General features: G+C 31.7%; 2 protein-coding genes and 2 long non-coding RNA genes across 4 annotated transcripts in view; 2 read left to right on the top strand and 2 right to left on the bottom strand.

Annotated features, from left to right (window-relative positions):
* Window positions 1-11,377, bottom strand: part of LOC111625766 — a 28,472-nt gene extending 17,095 nt beyond the window's left edge. Inside the window, exon 1 of the long non-coding RNA XR_002756782.1 lies at window positions 11,315-11,377. This is a non-coding gene — a long non-coding RNA (uncharacterized LOC111625766). The remainder of the gene's footprint in view (window positions 1-11,314) is intronic.
* Window positions 11,378-15,645: 4,268 nt separating this feature from the next.
* On the bottom strand, window positions 15,646-16,383 carry LOC111625779 (KRAB-A domain-containing protein 2-like). Its single transcript, XM_023369001.1, has one exon. The coding sequence runs from the start codon at window positions 16,381-16,383 to the stop codon at window positions 15,646-15,648; it is 738 nt and encodes a 245-aa protein (XP_023224769.1).
* A 3,401-nt stretch (window positions 16,384-19,784) lies between these two features.
* On the top strand, window positions 19,785-23,760 carry LOC111625770 (deoxynucleoside triphosphate triphosphohydrolase SAMHD1-like). Its single transcript, XM_023368994.1, has 8 exons — window positions 19,785-19,846; window positions 19,966-20,011; window positions 21,685-21,728; window positions 21,805-21,965; window positions 22,071-22,269; window positions 22,339-22,467; window positions 22,544-22,573; window positions 23,002-23,760. Exons 2-8 carry the CDS (start codon window positions 19,993-19,995, stop codon window positions 23,188-23,190), a joined length of 771 nt encoding a protein of 256 aa, XP_023224762.1. The 5' UTR covers window positions 19,785-19,846; window positions 19,966-19,992; the 3' UTR covers window positions 23,191-23,760.
* A 344-nt stretch (window positions 23,761-24,104) lies between these two features.
* On the top strand, window positions 24,105-25,375 carry LOC111625771. The gene is made up of 2 exons (XR_002756783.1): window positions 24,105-25,138; window positions 25,280-25,375. It is a non-coding gene; the product is annotated as an uncharacterized LOC111625771 (long non-coding RNA).
* Window positions 25,376-26,044: the final 669 nt, after the last annotated feature.

Raw genomic sequence — 26,044 nt, 5'->3', positions numbered from 1 at the left:
TCTACAAATGAAGTATATATATATACATACTATATAATAACTATATTTCGTGAATTCTTGTCGAAAACCAATTTGAAGTTTTAATGTTATCCGTTTTTCGATTGGATGCGGCATTCCACCGATATTCTCATCGAAAGTTTTATGACGACACTTTCTGTTAATAGCAATTTTAGCTCTAAAAGCACCAAAGAAAATATCCCATAGGCATCTCTAATGGTTTTTTAGTCACATGGCTTTCTAGATTATCCGATCTAAATCCTGTCGACTTCTTACAGCAACATGTCAAAGCAGTCGTTCACAGAGGAACAGTACATTTTTTGGCAGATTTACTCGTAATAGCTGCTAGGCACGCAGCTATAAATATCATAACACCTGTCACGTTGCACGATATACAAAGTACTAGTATTTCATAAACAGCCGCTTGTTTTACACTATGCAAAGACCATTCTGCGAACATATAATAGTTCATAACAACAAAATTTGTTAAAGTAATAACGTTGTAAATGTTTCAAAGTTAGGTTTTGTATCATTTGATTAATCATATTGGCATACAAAGTACACTTAAACAAGATGTGTATCGTTTTCCTGTTTGACCGTACACTTCGATTCCGTTTTCAAAATTCCACTGACTTGAATGCACGAAGAGAAGATCGAATAGATGGCATTTATCACCTGCAAATAGCGGTATTTTACGTATTAAACCAATGATGCTGTATTTATACATACTTAAAATAATCCAGAACATACCCTTATCAAGAAGTCCCGTTTAATGTAGAAGAATCCGCCAATAGATATTCCGAGAGGAATCTTTCCAAATCTCTTCATAAAATCGTTTATCTTTAAAACAGGAAATTTATAAAATTAGTGAATAATTTGCAAATTAAATAAAATTGGAAAATATTAATTAAACACAATAAAACTACTTTAGTGATTAGTTTCTTTCGTCTACGTGTGTAGTGTGAGGTCTACCTTTCATTCTCACTTTATCATTGGAATAAATAAAATACAATAACGTGTCAAATATACAATTTTAATTAATAAAATAAAAAATTTTATGAGAGAGAAAATGACTTTTTATTGTGTACAGTACATGCATTTGATAGTTAAAATAATAAGTAATAATATTCGAAATAAAAAATAAAAATAAATGTCATTATTAACTTAAAATTAAGGTTTCAAATTATAAGTTGTGATTATCGTGCGGCCTGAAAGCAGTTTAACTTTTTTGTCCATGACTAATAAACCTATTTGTAGAAGCATCAATTACGCTTTCCAAATTTCTCAGAAAACAAAACAAACAACGTAAATACTGAACCAATTGTGCAACATTACTCACTTATGATTTGTGAAGAAGTTATTTACTTACATACCTTGAGTTTGAATGTCAGTGGGAGATTTGCAGAAGAAACCTTTTCTATACTTACGAAATTATCGTACATCTGAAAACAATAAAACACACTAATGTAATTTTTTTCAATCAACAAAGTACTTGTCAAATATAAAATTAAATTTCGTGTATACNTGATGAAGTTATTTACTTACATACCTTGAATTTGAATGTCAGTGGGAGATTTGCAGAAGAAACCTTTTCTATACTTACGAAATTATCGTACATCTGAAAACAATAAAATACACTAATGTAATTTTTTTCAATTAACAGAGTACTTGTGAAATAAAAAATTAAATTTCGTATACTGTAGACTAATATTATTATAACTTTTCTGTTCGATATTTTAAAAAGCTCTTTTAAAATATCGAACAAAAATTCCTATATAGGATATTATATTATATAGGAATTATATACTATATAGGAACAGTAATTCCTATATAGTATATAATTCCTAAAATTGGTTAATTCATATGCAAAACGGGGACCTCATACTAATTTTTCATAAGTAAACATTTTTCCGAAAAAGATTCCGGAAAAAAAATGTTTGAAGTCAACACTACACGGGGCCTCTAATCGACCTCAATTCTAATTAATAAATATACATAAATATAGTTCTTAAAGCTGTGTTCGTTATTACATAGTTTTTAGGTAATTGGTATTTTCATCAAATAGAATACTTTTTCAGCTATATTTTCTCTATTTTCTATTATAAATACAAAAGAAAATATTAGAATCGTGGTACTCTGCGAGTTTTTTTCAAATATCTACGTTTTGAGAAGTCCTGAACATGCAGATAAAAAATAGAAATATTTCCGTTGTTATCTGTTTGTTTATTTGTGTATGTGTCGTTTTATTCTTCAGCTTAATAACTCAGGATAGCGTAATAATGAACAAACAAAATTTGGCACGATAGCTTTTGTGTAAGGGGTACTTATGTTATTAAAATTTGGTAAATACAGATCGAGGAGGTAGAGAAATATTAAAGGGTAATCTGTCGTATCGAGAGAGAGTTATGACTTAATTAAGATGTTATTCGTCATTAAAACTTTTATGAAAGTCGTCTCTATTTTCAACATTAAGCTTTTCGCGATTTTACAATAATTAAAACTGGTTGTGATTATATTACAGGATTATACTCTATTTCTTTTTAATATTTTGCAGAAAAATACATTATTTTTAAAACAACTGTAAAATTCTTCAATTTTAAATTAGTGTATTCTTGTGTAAAATATCAATAAAAAACTTTTTAAGTGATAACAGGATTGTTTAAATACTGGTTGAAAACAAATAAGTGCAACCTGCTTGTTTTAGTGTGAAACAACTTCTGATTTACCTGTTTGTTTTAAAAAATTCTAGTCACAGAATTTATAGTGTATACTTTTCCTTTTTAGTAATAAACAAGCATAAATTGGAATTAAGACAGCATATAGTTATGTGGTCAATCAGATTATAACTTACTTATAATAATAACACATAACAAACTAATTTTCCTTAAATATAAGTAAAATAATTTCGTTAAATTAGTGGTTATTAATAAACCATTAAATTAACCTTAAAAAAATTAATTTACGAGTTTTTATAATCAGAGACGAAGTAACGATTACATACTGCAGATGTCAAATGAGAGAGAGCCCAGCAGAAAGTAATTAATCCAAACAGAAGTAACAACGATACTGTTGTAAAAACAATTCTACTTGTCGCGTATAATTTCACAAATAATGTTGCGTACCAAACGAAAGAAGTCGCGTAGACAAAACACGTGTAAACAAACGGCATTAAAACATCCAATTCTTCGTTAATCATTCTCCAATATTCCCAAAGTTCAACTTGATTTTGCAACATTTCCTGTAATATGTTTTGTAGAAAATGTTCCTTAGCAGTTATTTCCGTTATTTCTTCGGACAGCATCAGGTATCTTTTCTGCATTATGAATACAATCGCTGAACATATAGAAACGAGATATAGGATATGACCATAAGCATAAATAAGCCATAAACCGTTGATAATAGACACAAGAAATGCCTCCGTGTTCGTTCCCTTTTGTTTTTTTATTTCTGCGAAGAATGTAATTCCGGACATGACAGTAATCGCGATAAATAAGATAAATGACAGACATAACAAACCCAATGAGTACTTCTCTATGATGTCGGTTATTTTCCATTCTTCTGGGTAACTGCAGGCGATGCAGTGAAAGTGGATTTTTCGTCGTTTCAGTATACTGAACTGCACAGCGATGTAAAGTGAGAAAAATGCAAGTACTATAGATGCTTCAAATGCATAATCTCCATACATTTTGACAACTCTTACAAAGTAAAAGTTGATATTGTACATTCTTATGAGAAAAGCGCAAAACATCATCCAGAGAAACACTTCTACAAATGAAGTGTACAACTTAAATAATATTGACGGTAAATAGGCTTTTTCTGTTCTGTTTTCTTCGACGCATGGACACGGTTTCCAATATAATAGACCAAATACTTTTGCCGAATTAAGTATTGGAGCCAACATGTACCCCATACAACGTTGTTTCTCTCGGAATGATGGCATTTTTACTTGAATAAAAGGAAATTGTCTTGAGTCTACCGATTTTCAGTCTTGTTTTCGGACAATATTTTACTTGGTTCGTATAAAATTAAAATATTTTACAATGTTGCTATGGTCACAAATTGATCGTTCTCTAATTTTCTTATAATCGTTAAATGGAAACGCTTATCAATAATTTCTAAATACGAAGTACTGTACATAATTATTAATTTTTGTTTGTACTGTATTATGTTCGTATACTTGAGTATATTACGGTATCCATTATGGTAATTGAAAACTATAATTTTCAAGAAGGAATTTAAATTGAATGTTTAAGTTTATGAATGATTAGCTTTTAGGAATTTACTTTGATGACAAATTTATTTTAGAACAGAGATAAATTAGTGTATTGATTTTATTTTACATTATGTACGATGTTTAAGGAGTAGAAAATAATAGATTAATGTCTTTTCTAGATGAAATTTATTGCTCTGTGCACTTTACGAAGATATTTCAATCATTTTGATTGCCATCGTGAAGACTACTTCTTCTGAAACTACGTTTACACACACCATTTTTTTTCGCTCCAATACTGTACGGATCAGTATTTTTTGTGAAATTAAATAAAAATATTAAAATGTTAAATCTAAATATAAACTATCTCTAGACTGTTAACGAGTAATATTTATCGAATACTTCGTATCCGATTTCGAGTAATTTTTCAAGGCAAACAAACCAAATGACGACTTATACTTGACCATTATTTTAACATTTTTAATATTCCAAATGCATTTCGCTAGTTTTTACTGGTCTCATCAGTGGATACGTTTATTCAGCAACTGTTGTTCCTTTATACTGGATTATTTCTTCCCAGTATGCATCTACATTCATACCCTTATTTAGGTTAATAACATTTGCATAATTTCTTTTAATACAAAAATGTTTACTAATTCTTATCTTTAACAAATTTTTTGCCTTGTATAAACATTATTTTTATTAATTTTACAATTAAACAGATAACAGTGTCGGTACCAAAGTGATTCTTGTCTTTTTGAACGGATTTCTGCTTTATGTTTTTTTATTTTTTTTTCCAATATTTTTCTTGTTTCTCCTATATAACTTCTGGTTAGCTCACGTGCACCATATTTCATAAATGACTCCTGCAGCTTCCAATTGTTTTCCTAGTAATTTTTGTCTTTTTTATTTATGATGTTAATTATATCAAGACTCTTTATTCTAAATGATTGCTTGATTTGGCCTTTCAATAATCCATTAATTAATTGATCTGTGACTAATATGCTATAATCTGATTTAGTTATTTCCTGCAAATAATTACTTTAAGGTACTTTTCTAAATTATATAAGTTATCTGAAATCAAGTAATATTTACATACAGGGCCCTTAGTCTCGTGTTTTTCGTGTTGTACTCGAACTGACGTCATCGAACTCACTCGTGTTACTATGACTCACATAATCGGTAGTCTCGAGTTAGACCTTTCGAGTGAACTCAAAAGGCGAGCGGAAGTAGGTCATATTCACTTGTTTACGTTTGTCGATAAGCATGATGAGATTATCTACAATGCATCTGGGTTTGCGACTACAATGATTCGAGCAATCAACTTAACTGTAACAAGTTGTAAACAAATCAACGCGAATTAGTTTACACGTGCTACAGTTAAAAGTTGTCTTGTGGCAATATAGTACGCAGAAACAAAATGAAAACCTCGAATGTTTTATTTTAAAAAATAAGCGAAGAACAAAAAGAAATATTAGTAACATATATAGAAAATAATAAGAAAATGAACAGCGGAAAATTCGACAACGAATTTACAAGAAAAAGACAATTCGCTTTGTGGAGAGAATTACTTGAAAAATTAATTGCGTGTGTTGAACCTAAAAAATCCGTTATGTAATGGAAAATGTATTTAAACTTAATCCTTTCTTCATATAGTTTTCTTCCTTGATCTATTTCTTAAATTGTTTTGTCTATTAAGATTATTTATTAATCAGAACTTAACACTTCTGATTAATAAATAATCTTAATGTAGTGTCTATGCTTTTAATAATCTATACATATAATTTACTATCATTTTAATACTCTTTTTCGATGAATTAGATACTTCTTTTTATTTTTAGAAAAATTTGCTGTATACATTTATCAATTATGAATTAAAGTTTTTTTTATTAGTATTGACTTGACACGAAAAGAAATGTCATCTACTCGTGGTCGAAAAATTCGTTGCCTTCTCAAACAACGTCTTTCGGCTCTTTCTAACTCTTCGATAGCGATAAGAATTGCGTATCCGTCAGCCATTTTTACTTTCGTGTAGCGATCTCACATGCTCGACTCAACGTGAGTAGCAACTCGCATGGTGAGATGGGAAAGCACGTGAGTTAGAACTCGAGACTACCAATTTGACGTCAGTGTGTGAGATGGTACCACGTGACACCTTCAACACGTTGGGAGTTGTAACACGAAAAACTCGAGACTAAGGCCCCAGGGTGGGCCAACGAAAACGAAACGATCTTTAGATAGAAGTTCGTATTCGTCTGTTGAAACAATTTCCAATTTCTTACATTGTAAGTCTTCCGTTTTTAATACGAGAATTGATGTGATGAAATCTTTCCTTTGATGGGCCCTAAAAGCTTATGGAAACCGTTCAGTAAGTCTTGCTGATTCGTATAAACTCAGAAAGTGTTCAATACTTTGGGTGTTTCAAACTTCCCAGTATGCAAGAGCGTGATATACTTAAGAATATTGAATGAAGACACGAACCAAGAATAGCTGATTAACCTAAATATGAGTGAACAAAGGCATTAAAACATCTCATTCTTCGTTAATCCTTCTCGAATATTTCCAAAATCCAACTTGATTTTGCAACGTTTCCTATAATACACGGGTGCCCAAACTTTCTGCCACAATGGCCACATTGGGATTTAAAAACATTTGCGGCGTGAATATGTGGATTAAAAAATTTTATTATGACTATGGCAGCGTCCAATTTTATTTTTTAAAGTTAATTACATACACACCAATACTAAACAAACATGGCTAAATTATACATAATTAGAAATTGTTTCATGCAATTTTTAATGAAAATGATGGAACTGTTTTTTGCTGAAGAATTTCTTCACAGTTGGAATTAAAATATGAAAGCAATTCTTCACAGCACGGGATATGAATATAATTATATTCATTCATCTGACTTTCCAGCAATATTAGCTTTGCCCGAAATACTTTGATTTTCGCGAATAAATCACAAATTAAGTTGTTTTTACCTCGGACCTTTAAGTTCAATTTATTTACGTTTGTCACGTCTACAAAAAAATGCCAACTTCAAGAGTCACTCGGCATCCGATAAAAGTGGTTCTGGATGATTTTTCCTCGCAAGAAATAAATTAATTTCATTTCTAAGCTTAACAAACTGCAATAGCACTTTTCCACAGCTAAGCCATCGAACTGCAGTATAATATTAGAGGAAAAGGTGGTATTATGGAACCCCAATTACATTTTAGTGAATTGTAAACAAGGTATCATAACTACACCCACATTTATGGAATTATGGTATTTATGGTATTATGGAACCCCAATTACATTTTAGTGAATTGTAAACAAGGTATCATAACTACAACCACATTTTTTGTGCGAAAAGTACTGGTAACTATTAAAGTAAATTTTCGTAATTGGATTTTTCGCTTGTGTCACTGTAAGTATGGTTTTTGAAGGCTTTTGTACAAAAAGTCAGAAAGCAGGCTTAGAGAAAATCGGGTGGTAATATGGAACCTTACTGTATATTTTCAAAAAATGCTTTAATGTATCCAAAAACAAATAGGAAAGTACAAAGAATGTTAAATAATTACAAAATTATTTACTCCAATGTATTTTATCGAAAAAATGCTTTTTTAATAGAAAAATATGACCTCCATCAACAATACAGTCGATCCCCCTATAAGATATAGATACGTTCCAATTTATTAGGAATCCGATTTCTTACAAGTCGTTCCAATCACACCCGACACGTGTCAAGTTTACGGACTACGGCTGATTGAAAGGTTTTCTTCCATAAAATTAATCGATTCTACACTAATCTGACTCAACATTTCCAAAATACGTATATTTTTTCATAGTTTTATAGGAATCGTAATTATAGGGACCGTAATTATAGGGGGGTCGACTGTATATATTCCAGCAGCTCTTTTTCAATATTTTCGGGAAGAATTGGCTTTCTACCTAATGTCTTTTTTACAAATTGCACCGGACGAATGTCTGATTGCAAAGAGAGAGTTCGGAGGAGTTGGGTTCCATATTAAAAGCACCAATGGTATCGCCATCTTGAATAAACTTATGTCTGTCAAGACCAAATTTTAAAAAAACGTGAACATCACACAGATTAATATTTACCCCTAAGTCTTTGGAACGGAATACATGCACTAGTAAACCTACAACTACACGATTTATATTTTAAAAATAATTATATTCACTTAGCATTCAGAACTTGTGAATTTTGAAAAAAAACAAATTTGCTGATTAAATACGGACAACCGTTTAACTGAAGTGAAACGGATTTTCTCCTCGCTATGGATGTCTGAATAGTTCAGTTCAGCCACGATCCGCTACAGTTCGCCTTTATTATCAGTTCAAAATGGGGAGGTTCCATTACACCCGCAGTGTTCCATAATGCCACCGTTTTCTCTACAAGTCAACGGACTCGGATTCAATTTGTTCGATAAAAGATCGAAATTGGCGATGATTAAGTGCATGTTATCGAATAAAATTTACGACAGAAACAAGTGGTTTTAAAATGCAGCTCATATCGATACGTTGATGTATAATACAGTGCAGAGAAATTGGTACCGATTCTCCTGCATCTTCACAAGCTATTCTAATTTGTCTAACCACACCGATGTTTACACAAGACATGTTTCTTCCTTCATCGATTATCACACCTTTGAGTCGATTCCAGTGCAAGCTATACTTTGTCAACGATTTTTGTACTTCTTCGAAGATATCTTCTCCAGTCGTTGTGGTGTGCATGCTGCTAACAAAAGCTAATTTTTGTGTGACATTAAAGTTCGTCATCAACTCCACGAACAAAAACTAAAAGTAGAGAGATGTCACTAACGTCAGTTGATTCATTCAACGCGACATAATACCGACTGAGACGTTGTGCTTTACTGGTAATCTGGTGGAAAATATTGTTTCTAATATCGACGAGCAACAGTATTACGGAAAATACATCATTGCAAATTACACATACCGCTTTTCCATTCTCTGACTGCGTTTGCACAAAGTTGTATTTTACTCCCCATTCTTCATTAAAAACGCGGCACTCGTCATTAACTTTTCTTTTCCTACTTTCCATGATACAATTTATAAAAAATAATAATAAACTTCAAAATAATTAATTGGTAATACATTAAACATGAATTTACACATACCAATTTACAAATGAGTCATGCGAAAACAGAACAGAAGACAACAGAAGGCAATTCCGAGGTCAAATACAGAGATGCCACATACAATGCTCTCGATTCTTTCTTTGTCCTCTCCTTCTACTCACTATTATAAAAACAGCCCACAGAGTCTGTGTATTCGTATACGTTCGCTATTCGCCTGTCTGCCTTCGTGCCAATTCGGTAGTTACAAAACAATAGCAAAAAACAATATTTTTATGACTGGTAAATTAAAGTAAAATTTTATGTATATATTTTTTCAATTTTATTATTTCTGAAAATAAAAATTCTTTTTTAACATTAAATAACACTTTTGTTTAGAATAATTTATATACACTGTATATTATTAACCGAGAAGGAATGTTTATTTAGACGAAGTTGTAATAATAATCGTTTAATATTCATATTTATATCAGTTATAATAAGTCTGAAATCAAAAGGAATTTTCAAAATTTCAGAATACCACGGGTGATAAGCCGATTGCAATATTGAGTTTTCATCCTGGGTTATTGATTGCGATATGGCCGATTCCATCAGTAGTGTATAGACGTTATTCCAATTTATGTCAAATTTATCTAATAAAACACTTGAGATTTCATATGTTTGAAGTATATTATTGAATTTGTATTGCCAAGTATCTTTGGTGGAATTTCATTTGATTAGTTTGGATCATTTAATTTTTACACCAAAGTATAACTACTCTTAGAAAAGAAAACTATTATCGAATCCGGGTATATCCTTCCAAATTTAAATACAGAAAAACGACTCGGTGAATACACCTTCTTATATAGAATTACTCTATTACGAGATCACCTCAAAAATTCTTCAGAAATTACCCTTTGATTTAAATAAATAAACCTATGTTTTATTCAGTACATTTCCATTCGTACTGTAGCTTTCCTATATTATATTCTCGTGTAGTCAAGAACTAGCGTAGCGTTTAGTGTAAACACAATAAATGTTAAATTTATTAATGAAAAAAAACACAGAAATTTAACTTTGCCTTGTTAATTTACTACTGCAGAATTATTTTAAATTAATTTTTTTAATCAGCGGATATATATTAGTAAACGTTATAATGATTCGCTAGTGTTGACTTTAGAGTTTCTTAACGGAAAAATGTACAGCATCGTTCGATTCCTATGATTAACGTAATTACTAGTTTTGTTGTAAATAAAAGTTTATTCATAAAACGTTTAGTCAGAAAACCGTGTGTATTAGATTTATTCGTATATATTTATTTATCAATCTATCATCAAGTAATTAGTATAGTTCATACTTTACAGAAGACAATTCTTCGAAATATAAAAGTACAGCAATGAGTGCAATGTAATAACAGACATTATATTACGATATATATATAAAACACGTAGATATTACTCAATATATAATGCAAATTTATTATACAATTATAGAGAAAATATCATTACTATATCAATTAATTACATCAATTTGGTGGAAATCAATTACAAGCATGAAATACATTTTCCAATTTTTTTTCATGTCTTCTAAAACCAAAATAAAATATTAAAAAATTATACGACTCTATTACAGTTTAAGACATTCCGAAAGACTGCAGACGATTTTCTATAAAACGATGGAAATTGAATTTCTGAATTACGATAATCAGAGAACAGATTAAAGAAAATTATTCTACAGATTTAAGACGATTTATTTATTGCTACAATGCATGCATTAATTTTTGAAATCATTTAGTTTATAAACTTATATATCATTATAGGATTTAACGATGTAAATGATAAAACAGTTAGGTTCTTTGTCATTTGATTAATTATTTATAAAGAACACTTAAACACGACGCGTATTGTTTCCTTGTTTGACCACACATTTAGATTAATTTTCTAAAATTCCACTGACTTCAACGCACGAAGAAAATGTCGAATAAACCGCACTTATCACCTGAAAATAGCGGTGTTTAATGCCTTACCTTAAATTTGAATGTCAATGGGAGATTCGCAGAAGAAACCTTTTCAATACTTATGAAATTATCGTACATCTGAAAAAAAGAATAATATAGATTAATGTATATTATTCTTTATAACAACAAATATATTCAGTATAACAACTAGATATTAAACCTATTACCAATAAAAAAACTTATAAAACTTCAATGCTTTATCCTTCATTTTATGAAATAAATGAATACAAAAGAGCGCTACAAACCGGAAGACAATTTGTCCCGCTGACTAAGTATTAAATTAGTGTATAAAATAATATTAGCATCTTCTTATGTAAAAATATTATTGGTCTAACAACTGTTTACTATCATCTGAATTTCTCGTACGCTTGCTAGATATTTACACGAGTTAAAATTTAAAACTATTTTCAAATTCGTCGAAATTCGTTTTTGCCTTCGTAAATGTGATGACAAAAGTTGAAAGTATACAATATGATACATTGACATGAATTATTAATATACTAGCAAATAAGACCGGCGTTACTCGGGCAGAAAGTAATGATAGCGAAAATTAAGATTATTACTTAGTAGTCAGTTTTACCCGTTTTCACAGAATGCAAGAATTAGGGTCTTCTGTTTCCAGAGTAATTAGAAAATTTTTATATGAATCTAAAAATATGTTCGAATTCTCGCAAAAAACCGCCTGTAAATCTTGCACGTTGCTTTTTCTTAATACAGTAGAGCGTCGTTTATCCGAAAGCTGGTTATCCGAAACGTCCGTTATCCGAAAGCTGGTTATCCGAAACGTCCGTTATCCGAAAGCATTCCAGTCGGCAAATTTAAATTTTCGCTAGTGCTGTGGCGCTGTAATCTTCGGCTATGTCTTTGGCTACTCAAATATTTTACGTTTTTGATACTAAATTAACATCTGAAGTATAATTTTTTATTGTTTTCATATTTTTCAAAAAATTTATTTTGTTTGTACAAAATAAAAAAATAATTTTTAACGATACAATAGTCTTCGTTTGGCTTAACATCGACGAAAATTCAACGCGAAGCGACACGAAACGGAGAGAAATTTCAACATGGTATAAATTAATATATTTTTTCGTACATGATTCGTTATTCGAAAAATAATTTATCCAAAACACCCCAGTCCTCAATCGATTCGGATAAACGACGCTCTACTGTAACTTTCATTCTTAACACTTCCCCCGCGCAGGGAAGTGTTAAATTAAAAAAAAAATAACACATAAAAACTAACTTTCCTTAAATATAAGTAAAATAATATTTTTATATTCTAGTTTTTAATAAACCACTAATTTAAGCTCAAAAAACATAATTTACGAGTTTTAAGAATTAAACAAGAAGTAACGATCACATACCACAGATGTCAAATGAGAGAAAGCCCATCAAAAAGCAATTAATCCAAACAGAGATAGCAACGATGCTGTTGTCCAAATAATTTTGATTGTCGCGTTTATTTTCACAAATAATGTTGCGTACCAAAGAAAAGAAGTCGCGTAGAGAAAACACGTGTAAAAAAAAGGCAGAAAAATATCCCATTCTTCGTTAATCATTCTCCAATATCCCCAAAGTTCAACTTGGTTTTGCAACATTTCCTGTAATATGTTCTGTAGAAAAAGTTTCTTTGCAGTTATTTTCGTTATTTTTTCGGACATCGTCAGGTATCTTTTCTGCATTATGAAAATAATCGCTAAAAATATAGAAACGAGATATAGGATATGCCCCACAGCATAAATGAGCCATAAAGCGTAGATAATAGACACAAGAAATGCCTCTGTGTCCGTTCCGTTTTGTTTCTTTATTTCTGCGAAAAATGTAATTCCGGACATCACTGTAATTGCGATATATAAGGTAAATGACAGGCATAACAAACGCAATGAGTACTTCTCTATGGTGTCGGTTATTTTCCATTCTTCTGGATAACTGCAGGCGATGCAATGAAAGTGGATTTTTCTTCGTTTTAGTATACTGAACTGCACAGCAATGTAAAGTGAATAAAATGCAAATGCTGCGGATGCTTGAAGTGCGTAATCGTTATACATTTTTCCAACTCTTACAAAGTAAAAGTTGATATTGTACATTCCTATCAGATAAGCGCAAAACATCATCCAGAGAAATACTTCTACGAATGAAGTGTACAACTTAAATAATATTGATCGTAAATAGGCTTTTGCTGTTTTGTTTTCTTCGACGCATGGACGGGGATTCCAATACAATAGACCAAATACCTTTGCCGAATTAAGTATTGGAGCCAACATGTACCCCATACAACGTTGTTTCTCCCCGAATGATGGCATTTTTACCTGAATAAAAATAAATTATCTTAAGTCTACCGGTTTTCAGTATTGTTTCGGACAGTACTTTACTTCGTTCGTATAAAATTAGAATGTTCTGTTATCTTATGTTACTATGGTTACAAATTAATCTATAATTTTCTATATAATCGTAAAATGGAATCGTTTGTTATCATTTGTAAATATTAATTTTTCATTGTACAGTGTTATATTCGTAGTCTTGAGTCATCATATTGAGTCATTCTTATATTGCGGTATCCATTATGGTAATTGAAACCTATAATTTCCAAGAAGGAATTTTCATTGAAAGTGTAATTTTATGTGACAAGCAGATAATACCGGCGTTGCTCGGGCAAAAAGTGACAATAACGAACATTAAGATTATTATATTACAGCCAATCTTACCCGTTTTCACGTAATTAGGTCTGCCTGTTTCCAGAGTAATTAGAAAATTTTTTGATGTGGCTAAAAATGTGTTCGATTTCCCGCAAAAACGCAAAAAAAAACTGCATATGCGCCTGTAAATCTTGCACGTTGCTTTCTCTTAACATTTCCATTGTTGAAGCGTTAATCCTGTCTCTCTCCCTCGTGGGGGAGAGAATTTCGAAAAATTCCTACTTAGTATGTGTGCTCGTGACGTACCCTAACTGTATACCAAATTTTAACTTTCAAGTAATAACCTTTTGGGCTCTGCGCTTATTATTATTATTATCAACCCGTCTCGATTATATATATAGATTAGTTAAAACTGACGTTCGAACCCACGACGGATCTTGCTTTATATACCCCCACCAATACGAAAAAGGCTTCGAATGGACCACATTGGTAGTTCCACTAATACGAAAAAGGCTTCGAATGGTCCACAATGTTTCAAAACATTCCACATCATTCGAGAATATTCAGGAATATTTCACAATGGTCTGGGATGTTCCCGAGCGTTCCAGAACATCCTGGAACGTTCTGGAATGCTCTCGAATGTTCTACAAATTTCTAGAGGGCGAAACTTTTAGCCTGTATATCTTTAACAGCACGCCCTTCAAGTAAAAACGGGAACATTCTTCATCGATGTGAGATAGAGGGCTATCACACCATATAACTCCCTTGATCGTACCGGGACTCGTTTTTCAGTTTTAGCAGCACGCAAATTGTACACTTACCATTATAATATATATGTTATGGACAAAGTGATTAATCGGGCATTATTCATAGTGACCGGGCATTATGAAAAATGGCCAAATAGGGCGGGCAGTGTGATAAATATTGATTAATTTATCAAATTGACCGGTCATTATGAATACTGCTATCACCTAGTCGGGCAAAGTGATAATAATAAGTTGAGGAGTGATCATCTGACATACGCTAGCCAATCGGCACGCTGAGTTGCGTGTGCGTATCGTACAGCGTTTAGTACAGAATTTTAAACTTGATTAAAAAAACTCCACTTATTTCATTTATAAATATTTATTTTTTGTAAATTATATCAAAGTACTATTAACTATATTAATTAAACTAATATTAACGAAAAGTATTATTAACAATTTTTGGTATAAATTATATAAAAAATTAAATGCTTTTTAGTTTATTTATTTGAGCAATTAACATTTTCATGACATTTGGAATTACATAATTTTTTTTTCTTTGGTAGCATTTGCATCTATTAGATTTTCAACCAATTTTTCAGCAGCATTAACTATAGTTGTGGCCATCAGGAATTGATGACATTCTTGCACATTCTCTAAGCGAAATTTCTGCACCCGGTACATCTCCAACAGAAATAAAGTTTTCTTTACAAACAGTAAATTGGTTTCTGGAATATAATAGATTTAATATGCCATGTTTGGTACCCAGTTTGTAAAGGTTTAACCTCAACAACGACACCTAAAATATTTTTTCCATCACTGCGGGCTCGATCTTCATCAGGTACACGGATCCTTACTGTATCACCAACAATAGCTGCTGTGTATTTGGAATTTGATGTATTAATCATTTTTTCTGCTTGCTTTTTAAGATTAAACTAAGCCCTTGTTTTAGACACACTTCTTATTTTTCCTTCTTTTTTTGGATCAATTGTTTAGACTGTTCTTCTTCATTCACCAATTCTGTAATGCTAATAACATCCTGGTTTAGATTTTTTTCACGTGAAGACGATGTAGATCTTTGAACTTCATCAGTTATATTGCTATGTAAGGGTGGCATTATCAGATAATATTTCATAATGTTTTCTTGGACGGTACCCAGACTTTCAGAGTTTGAGCAACTTTGACTTACTTCGTTGATAGTTTTAAAATGTCTCTGTAGATTCTCTTCCGTATTAACGTTGAACAACGATTCGTTGGGTATGAAATTCTTTAGTCCAACTTTTAACTTTGCTCCAAACATGGCCTCATAGGGGCTGCAGTTTATACCAGTATGATGCGCTCGATTTTTAATCAGTAGTACAAAACGTAATCCTTCCGACCATTTGTTAGTATTGTTAATCTCCAACCAAGAACTAAGCATATTTTCTACGTCTTGATTACATCTTTCTACTGAATCCTGACTTTGTGAGTGCCTTGGTTTTCCATGCACTATTTTTAACTCGGGCCGCATATTACCCATTTGTTTGATAATATTATTGGCTAATTCTCTGCCATTATCGCTTTGTAAAATACTTGGTGCACCGAAAATTGTAAAAATATCTAAAAGAACATATGCTACTTCTTCAGCCGCCATTTTGGTTTTTAACTTGTTTAATCGGTTGTTGAAGCGATTATTCATAACACTTAATGATTCCTCCATGATCGTTACTTTTTTCAAAGAAGAAAGATTAACTACTGGTTACATAAATTTAAAATTCGGTACTATATGCAATACGCGTAAGCAAGTAAGATGTAAGTAATGATTGGCTAACATATGTCGGATGATCACTCCTCAACATATTATTATCACTTTGCCCGACTAGGCGGTAGCAGTATTCATAATGACCGGTCAATTTGATAAATTATTGAAATTTATTACAATGCCCGATTTTGTTGGTCATTATTCATAATGCCCGGGCATTATTCATAATGCCCGTATTAATCACTTTGTCCATAACATATATACTGATGATGATGATTAGCTTTTATAAATTTACTTGGATTCATTTTAGAATAGAGATAAATTACTGTATTGATTTTATTTTAAATTATTCACAATGTGTAAGGTGTAAAAATTAATACATTAATATCTTTTCTAGATCAAATTTATTGCTCTGTGCACTTTACGAAGATATTTACTTTACGGGTTAGTATTTTTCTGAAATTAAATAAAAATATAAAAATTAATGCTTTTTTCTATTATTACACTGTTTTTCGTACTTACGAAAATATAGTTTTGTTTGTTCTCTTTTAATCGTAACATCTCCTGGTTAAGTTCCTCTTCACACGTAAATTTTAAATTTTCATTTAATTTGTGTGCTTCTTCTTTTATTTCTCGGGCTGTTGTTACTTATGAATCATAAATTATTAAAATATTACCAACGTATCGTATCTTGCATAACAGTAAATAACTGTAAAATGTAATATTGCGACCGTATTCGTACAAACACGCTAAAAGAAACTCGTATAATACGGTAAAACGTCATCGCCGACTCGTGTCGCGACAGGATTGGTCGAATCTAGACCAATAGCGGATATTGCACAAAATGTTGAGTTTAAACGAGCAGCAGACCTACTAAAAACCATTTATTATTTAACGATAATAAAAATTATATTTATATTAATGATGTCTCCAAAGTTCAGCAAATTTTTCGCAGAAAAGTAACTTATCAGGAAACACGCGCCCGCAGTTCGATGCGCCGCTCCATGACGAAACCAAGCTTGACCGATATCGTCCTCGAACGGTGCACACTCGTTAAGTAATCCTACAATTTTTTGTTTATAGCGTAGTTTATACGGATTATTTCCAAAAAATTATACGTGTTTTCGAAATTTTGAGTCAGATTAGACTAGGATCGATTAATTTTTTGGAAGAAAACCTTTCAAACAACCGTAGTCCGTAAACTGCATACGTGCCGGGCTGTGATTGGCTAATGTATTTAAGGAATCGTAAAACATGAATTTCATAAAAAGCGGAACGTATCTACCGTGTTATAGAGGCTCGACTGTATTTAAAAACATTGAATGAAGACACGAATAAAAAATAACTCATTAACCTCAATATGAGTGAGAGTTAGCAATAATTCTTGGTCTAGAGCAAGAATAACTAAAAATCGAAAACATCTTACAATTGTTCTTTGTAATTTGTTGAATTTTTCACAGTTTTGATGAGCGAAAACGTTTCGAGGTAAGTTCATTTTCGAGGTTGTTTCACTACAATTTTAAGGTTACAATATTTTAGTAAAATTGGAGTTGTGATACGGTAATACAATAAAACGTCATCGTGATCACTTTATGCACATTTATTAATAAAATAGACGTGAAAAACAGCATCAAATTCTCCTATAGCGTAGAGAATTAGGCTTTGTAACAGTATACTTGGTGTACTTGACACAATTTCTTATCTTTGAACTATTAAAAAAAACAAACGTAGAACAACACAGTTATGTTTCAGTAAACACTCTCATCGACATTAAGGAATATTGTAAGTATAAATTTTAAAATATTCAAAAATTACAACTGTTTATACTTTTAAATTGTAAATATATAAGACCGACATAATTCTGTTTTTCACTTCTGTGAAATGTTTTTAAATTTACGTAAAATTTAATGAAGTAAAATGGATTTTGTTTTCTTGGCACGAAGTGAACGAGTTGAAATTTGTTTTTAAAACGTATACACTTAAAAATAACTGTTGCGAGTTATTTTTGTACGCTTTGCAGTAAGTTTGCTGTTGGTTTGCTGTTTGCTGTTGGTTTGCTTTTTAAAGTTTGCTGTTGGTTTTCTCCAGACGTTTGAAATTTACACAAAAAATGCATAAAATATTACGTCATATTATCAAATTTATTGTAGAAAAATACCTATAGACTATACGTCTTTACAGTACTACGTATTTACTTAGAATGTAGTTTTAAAATTTATAAAATAAATATACCATAGTCATTTATTTTCATGTTTTGTTTCCTTCCTCCCTTTGGACAATAACAGGGCCTTTTTCTTGTCTATTTTGGATTTGATTCGGTCTCTATACTTCGAGATTCGGTCTCTATACTTTTTCTAGGAGAGCGCAACTTTTGGCGGAACTAGGTGATCGCGTAATCACCCTTTCCTCGTCAAGATTCCCGACTACAGTTAATCAATTTTAGATACGCGGATTAACACGCGTTATGCTTCGTAGAGAGAATAGGTTTGATTCAGACACTTGAGGCATTACTTTAACAATAATAAAACCAAATTTAATAAGACAAAAGAATAAAACTATACACAATGGAATAATTAATCTAAACGTTTCGAGAGAGAGAGCACACACTTTTCTACTATAATCATACTACCTCTAGATTATTTCCCTATTTCTTCACCTTTAATTTCTTTATAGTTCAATTTATTCAGTTCTTATACTTCAGTTCGTGGGGAGGTCTTGAGTGGCACATCACAAAAGTTTTTCCTATCTTACTAACTTGAACTCGTTATTATTAAAATCTGCGGGATACGACTATGGGCGTAGGCCTTCGGGAGATGGTATGGAATACATCTTCCTTCTTTCGGATTTCGTGGCGGACTCCTTGAATCGTGCAAAATCATTTCTATTTCTCACGATTGTTCTCCAATAAGCCTTTTGATTCTCTCACGTGAACAGAGGATAAGGGAATGTATCGAGAGGTTAACAATTCCCAGGGTGCTGACATTTGTAGTAGATAAGGGTAAAACAAAAGGATGTTACAACTTCCGTTGCAGGAAGTGACTTTTTATCAGTTTTTCAGCGTTAGAAAAACCTAATTTCTCACCAAAATTAAAAAATATTTTTTCCCTAAAATTTTAACTTTATAATTAAATTATAACTTAGTCACAGGGGCAATTCAGATCTCATAATTCTATGGTCTTAACTATTGGGTAATATAATTATTAATTTTAGTTTCTGAAGTGTTACTTTGAAAACCGTTATGTTTGTCACCTGCTTTGTACCTTAATTAACACAATAATGTAAAAAACAAATGAGATCATTTGATAAGAAGATAACAAAAGTGAAGATAAATTTATCGCTATTATAAATTGTTTACAGCAGACATTAAATGAAAGGGAAACTTTAATGACTGTTACAGAAATTTCTCTTCTTCATTTTCTACGTAAATTGTTTATTAACGTTATTCATTTTCCTATAGAAATTTATATTAAAAAATTATTTATAAGTCATTTTTAGCGTTATAATAATAATAATAATTAATCATTTAATTCTTAATTTCAGGCAGTCAAATTTTAAATTTCAGAAGGAATGTCGTTTATCGGAAACCGTAAGTCTTTTGCTTTAATTTTATATTCTCATTTCTATAAAGTATCAGAGATCACCAAAATTTCAAGCGTATTATTTATAATATAAATTTTGCTAGACTTTCATTGGAATAGCCGGATAGTCGAGAAGGTAAATCCTACCATTCTGGAGGGTTCTATTTCGTCAATTAAGAATCTGAGCAAATTTCACAAGTGGTTTCTCTGTATGTATGCCTAAAGAGTGACATGTATAGACCTCCACTCAGCCGGTGCAGGATTTATAGGGGTATGCTCAGGGATAGCTGCACTTGAAAAGATTTCATTCTTTAGTTTAATTACGATATTCGGCTAAACTCTGTTATGGGTATGACCATAGTTATAGTGGTGTTAGAAATAAGACTTTTTCCAAAGGTATCTACCGGGTTACACAAAGGATACCTGTACAACAATTACGCAGTTTTGCTAACATCTGGAACTTAACTCTATGTTCTACATTAGTCTATTGTTTCGTATAGCACGAATTCGCATAACACGGCCCTTTTTCGGAAGACATCTACCGGGTTACACAGAAGATACCTGTACAACAATTACGTAATTTAAATAAGTTATACTAAAAATTACTTTTATTATTTGTTAGAAATTATAATCGAAACCGTTAAATCATCAAATTATTATCAGTATTTATTGCTGATAAGATAATTTCTGTAATTTAGTTTCTGTTTTGGTTTTGTTAGATGAAAATTGATAATAACATAATACAGCGAGAAACAAACAATCGAACGAAAACTAAATTTCGTAATTTAAATTTAAAGTATATGCTCTTCTCGATTTTAGTATCGACTTGCCCCTGTGCATCATACGTTACCTTCCAACAGTAGAGTCATGCCGGATATTTATCTAACTCCGGTCTGGAGAAAGCATTTGAACTCAAAAAACGTGACAACGGAACTTTATATTTAATTCATCAGGGCCTCCAACCCGTCCGATTTTTAAATCTAGTTTCGAATTTCATCTCTATCTCCACTCTCGAGATGAAGGAAAGACATACAAACGGATAATAGAATTATAGATTTACAATGAGGTCCGCAACCCAACAAATCCCACCATTGGCCATAAAGTTCCGTTCCCTGAACACTGATTACGAGAGGTCGTTTTAAAGATAACTGGTCTGTATTTAGGCGCTACAGACGTAGGGAAAACCCAAAAAAACTCTACGTGACCAGCCCGGCATTCGCCATGACGGGCTGGTCACGTAGAGTTTTTTGGGTTTTCCCTACGTCTGTAGCGCCTAAATACAGACCAATTATCTTTAAAACGACCTCTCGGAAGACATTGTCTCTAGGCAGATCTCCCAAGTGTTGCGTTGCCGTAACTTAACTAAACAAACAAACAAGTATCCCAACAATACCTATTAACGATAAGTGTTATACTTAATTAGTTTACGTGTCCACCAGTGGCTTACTGAATGAAACTAATAAACACATTGATAAGGTGAGAATTCCCGACTCCTTTAACGGTTTCATCCACTTTTCACACGTTGTCCAGTTTTTCAATGGATAATAGTCATGTTAAATCAATAATAATATAAATTAATATTAATTAATAACAATTAATATTAAAAATCTACAAGTATCTCTGTTTAATCTGCCGATATAACTAACGACATAATCCTAATTTTATTATTTATATTTTAAAGCTATTAACAATAACATTTGTGTGGATAATGGAAATACTCAAAAGGTAATCATTTGATTGGTAATAAGATAGGAGTTATAACATAAAATTTATTGTATTAAACTATTGTTAATTTTTTTAGATATTTTGCGATCCTGTTCACGGACAAATCAGTTTCAATGCTTTATGTCTGAAAATCATAGACACACCAGAATTTCAAAGACTTCGCTTCATCAAGCAGTTGGGATTTCTCTACACTGTTTATCCAGGAGCTAACAATAATCGCTTCGAACACTCTTTAGGGTATGAACATTTTAATATTCGAGAAACCACAGAAAACAGAAAATATTGGTGCCCATTGGTGGGCCGGCATTATTTTGTATCCTAATTATTTATGTGTAATTCTAGAGTTGCTTATTTGTCGAAGAAATTTCTTCTGGAATTAAGAAACAACCAACCGGAATTAAATATAACGGACCAAGAAATAAATTGCGTACAGATTGCTGGACTTTGCCACGATCTCGGTCACGGTCCATTTTCTCATTCGTGGGAAAGATTTATGAGGAAGTGCAGAAAAAAACGTAAAGACGAAAGCAAACCGTGGAATGTAAGTTAACACGTTAAATATCAAGCAATTTCTAAGTGAATTGTGAATTTATATCCATTTTAATCGCAGCACGAAGAAGTATCCATTAAAATATTTGATTATCTTGTACGAAAATATAAATTGGAAGAGGAATTTCAAAGATATAATATAGACAAAACGAAAATCAATTTCATCAGAGATCTTATGAAAGGAAAACCTGTAAGCGAATTTATTTTCTATTGCATCTGATTTTGTAAAATATACCCTATTTACATAATTAATATTTTATTTACAGACCTGCGATGAGCGGACATTTCTCTTTCAAGTAAGAATCTGTTTGTTTCTTTATATATTAATTATTGACTTTAATGAATACAGTATACCTTTCGAATAGCAGACACCGTCTAAAACCGAGAATATTATCTACTATTTAGTGGTAAACATAATACATGTCCTATTTATAGTGTTTTCAGGTTGTAAAAATGCCTGTTAAGTAAAGATGTCCGCTATTCGGGACTGTTTGTTAATGGATCGTTCACTGTAAATGTAGTTTATGGTATAATATATTTAATGGCTTCTAACATTTCATAAATTATTTATGATGATATTTTGTGTTAATAAGATATAATCCATCGCGGTATCAAATTAGCAAAGTTATTTTGTTCTACTAATGATATTTATTGTACAACAGACAGAAATAGTATTATTTCGAATGACTTAAACATTAATAATTTACATATATATAATTTATAGATCGTGAATAACGAAGAATCGGGATTAGACGTCGATAAATGGGATTATTATCTCCGCGACTGCCTGTATCTCGGAATCAAATGCGGATTCGAATACAAACGCCTCATGCAATTTGCAAGAGTAAATGATGTCGATGGTAAAAAGGTTATATGTTTCCGTGACAAAGTAAGAAATTTATTATTTAATTAATGTTTTAAAAAGTAAAGAAAATTACTGGTTGGGTGAAGGAATTCTGAGGCGTGTAAAGTCACTGAGGCCTGTAAAGTCTAGTGCCAGTAGTGAAAGATGAGAGGCAAAGACAGACACTGCCCAGGTAAAGATCCACGGGCAGTTGCAGCCTCTTAAACACAATCCACGGAGGATCGAAGTAACCTAAGTAAAAAGAGAAAAACGAATAAACGTGAATATTTATTTTTACTTTCACGGCTGCTATATATAACAGAGGGAAAGCATGGCAATCTATTGAAAAGTTTTCCTCCACCAAGATTTCTACTTTTTTGGACTCGGGAGACATTGAAACTTCAAGAAATACAAAAACATTCGGAGTTTTTGACTCTATGTATGGATGTTAGTGTGTGTTGGAGCACGATTTTGTTCACACTATTTGAAGTTTATTAAAAATAATAATAACTGTCGTGCTTTTTGTCGAAATTTTAAAGGCATATTTGTGTATAAAGGGGGTTGATGCTCTTAAATTTTCATGGTTAAAGATCGAGGGGATGGAGAGATAAAGGGCGTCGTATATCCTATCTTGAGTAGGCTTTTACTCGTTATTAGCATTTACATTTTGTTTTATATATATATATACATATATAAAATTCTACATCAAATGAGGTAGAAGCATCTTGCTTAAAAGAGAATCATCTTTTCTTCCTGCTCTTCCCTACAGATAATTATCTCATAACATTTTACTGATGGTAATTAGCTGCGTATAGAATTTGAGAAATTTATTTTGTGTATTTTAACATANCGGGTTTTCCCCTTGCTATGGATGTCTGCCTAGTTCAGTTCAGCCACATTTCGCTACAGTTCGCCTTTATTATCAGTTCGAAATGGGGTGGTTCCATAATACCCGCAGTGTTCCATAATACCACCTTCTCCTCTACTAAAAAGAATTGTTTTTGCTCTGGAGAAATGCTAAGTGAAAACATTGTATAATGAAAAACTAAATTCAAAAAAACACAGTTAATGATATCCACTTTACATACTTTAGTGATATACTAGACAAGGTAATAAGTGTTGAACTATAGGCGTTATGTTGATATTTGCGTATGCTTTTATAGGTAAAGCACGGCGCCAAGTATGAAGAAACGAATTTAAGTTATTTTGATGGTGGCGATCTTCATACAATCAGCGTAAAGTCGCCGAAGAGTTTAACAGGCAGCGTTAAGATTGTTGTGTATGATTTAAGGTTTGGATGTAAACTGTTAATTTTCTACGACATCGTATTGACTGCGAGTACACAACATCAAAATAACTTGAGTTCGACTCTCCTTACTCAGCACAATTATTTCCTTGTAAAAGAATGAAGATAGATGGATATAATTCCCGTTGATCTAGACTTACAGGGTACTCCCGTTTAGTATTATAATTTCTCTGAACTTTTTCGCTTACTAAGTATTAATATCTTTATTCAACGCTGTCTAGAAAGATTTTTCACTCAAATGCAACCAAATCTGGCACGATGACATTTCAAGACCTTTCCAAAAATAATAATAAAATTAATAGCAAAATTTTCCACTATTCCATTTATGATGCTGTAAGCAACAAGCTTTATTTCTACAAGACATTCACATGACACGGAAATTTTAACGATGAAGAAAACACTTTTCAATGCGGTTTTTATTCTTTTGGTGCAAGATTTGAAGGCAATTAATATCAACTGTAATTGATTTTCTTTAATATTTCTAACCCGCAGAGTTATGCAGTCTTTCAAGACTGCTAAATTTGTAATGTGTTCTCGACAAAATACACTTTATAAAACTTTATGACTCAAATACCCAATAGTGCCATAGTGGTGAATTTCTGTACTAATTTGCACTTTAGGTAAATGTCTAATGCGTGTCCTGAAATGTCACCAACCAATTTTGATTATATTTCGACTACTAAGTTGTTCTTTAAACATCATTAAATACAGGTACAGTATTTCAATTACAATATCGTTGTACGATGCATTCCTGGAATTCCCAACGTTTTCTGTTTTACCAATATTAAAAGTTTAAATAATGAAAAATTTTGACAATAATTATGTATTAAACATTATTTTCTGTGTTATTAGATAATTTCGATTGATTGGGGCAAGGGTGAAGATAATCCAGTTAGTCGTGTCTACTTCTTTTCTAAATATAACATGGATGCTACTTGGAAAGAAGAGCANCTCTGACTACTTTGTCCCCATCTCCAGATAAAGATTTTTTTTTTTTTTCCATAATAACTAGTGTTTTCTTCTGGGATAATATGCAAAGGGTGCACGATAAATTATGTATTAAACATTATTTTCTGTGTTATTAGATAATTTCGATTGATTGGGGCAAGGGTGAAGATAATCCAGTTAGTCGTGTCTACTTCTTTTCTAAATATAACATGGATGCTACTTGGAAAGAAGAGCAGAGTAATTGGATGATGCCGAAAACATTCAGAGATGTAAAACTTAGTGTTTTATGTAAACGCCACGACGATACGACATTCGAAAAATTACGAATTTGTTGCGAAAAATACGATGCAATTCGCACTTAATGGCATCTTTAAACCTGCACACGAATTTGTGACAGTTATAAAATTAATATTCCCGTAAGTTAATATATTCTAAATTAAATTATAATTCTATTATATTGTAGGATACTTATAAATTTTCAGTGAAGCGAATGAGTTAACTTGTATACGTGCTATTTACAGTTGAACCTTCTGTGAGATAATTCAATGTAAAAGTCCTTGTATTAAAATTCTGTAAATCTGTACTGAAGACTAAAATAAATATTCGTAAATAATTAATCATCATGCTTAGTAATTTCATTTCATTCCAGACCATGCCACTTACAATGTG

The sequence above is a fragment of the Centruroides sculpturatus genome, unplaced genomic scaffold (assembly GCF_000671375.1).
Source record: "Centruroides sculpturatus isolate CEXI.00-Female unplaced genomic scaffold, Cexi_2.0 scaffold459, whole genome shotgun sequence".
In the NCBI taxonomy this organism is placed as follows: domain Eukaryota; kingdom Metazoa; phylum Arthropoda; class Arachnida; order Scorpiones; family Buthidae; genus Centruroides; species Centruroides sculpturatus.
Note: the sequence above shows the minus strand (reverse complement) of the source record. Positions and strands in the feature narration are given on the sequence as shown.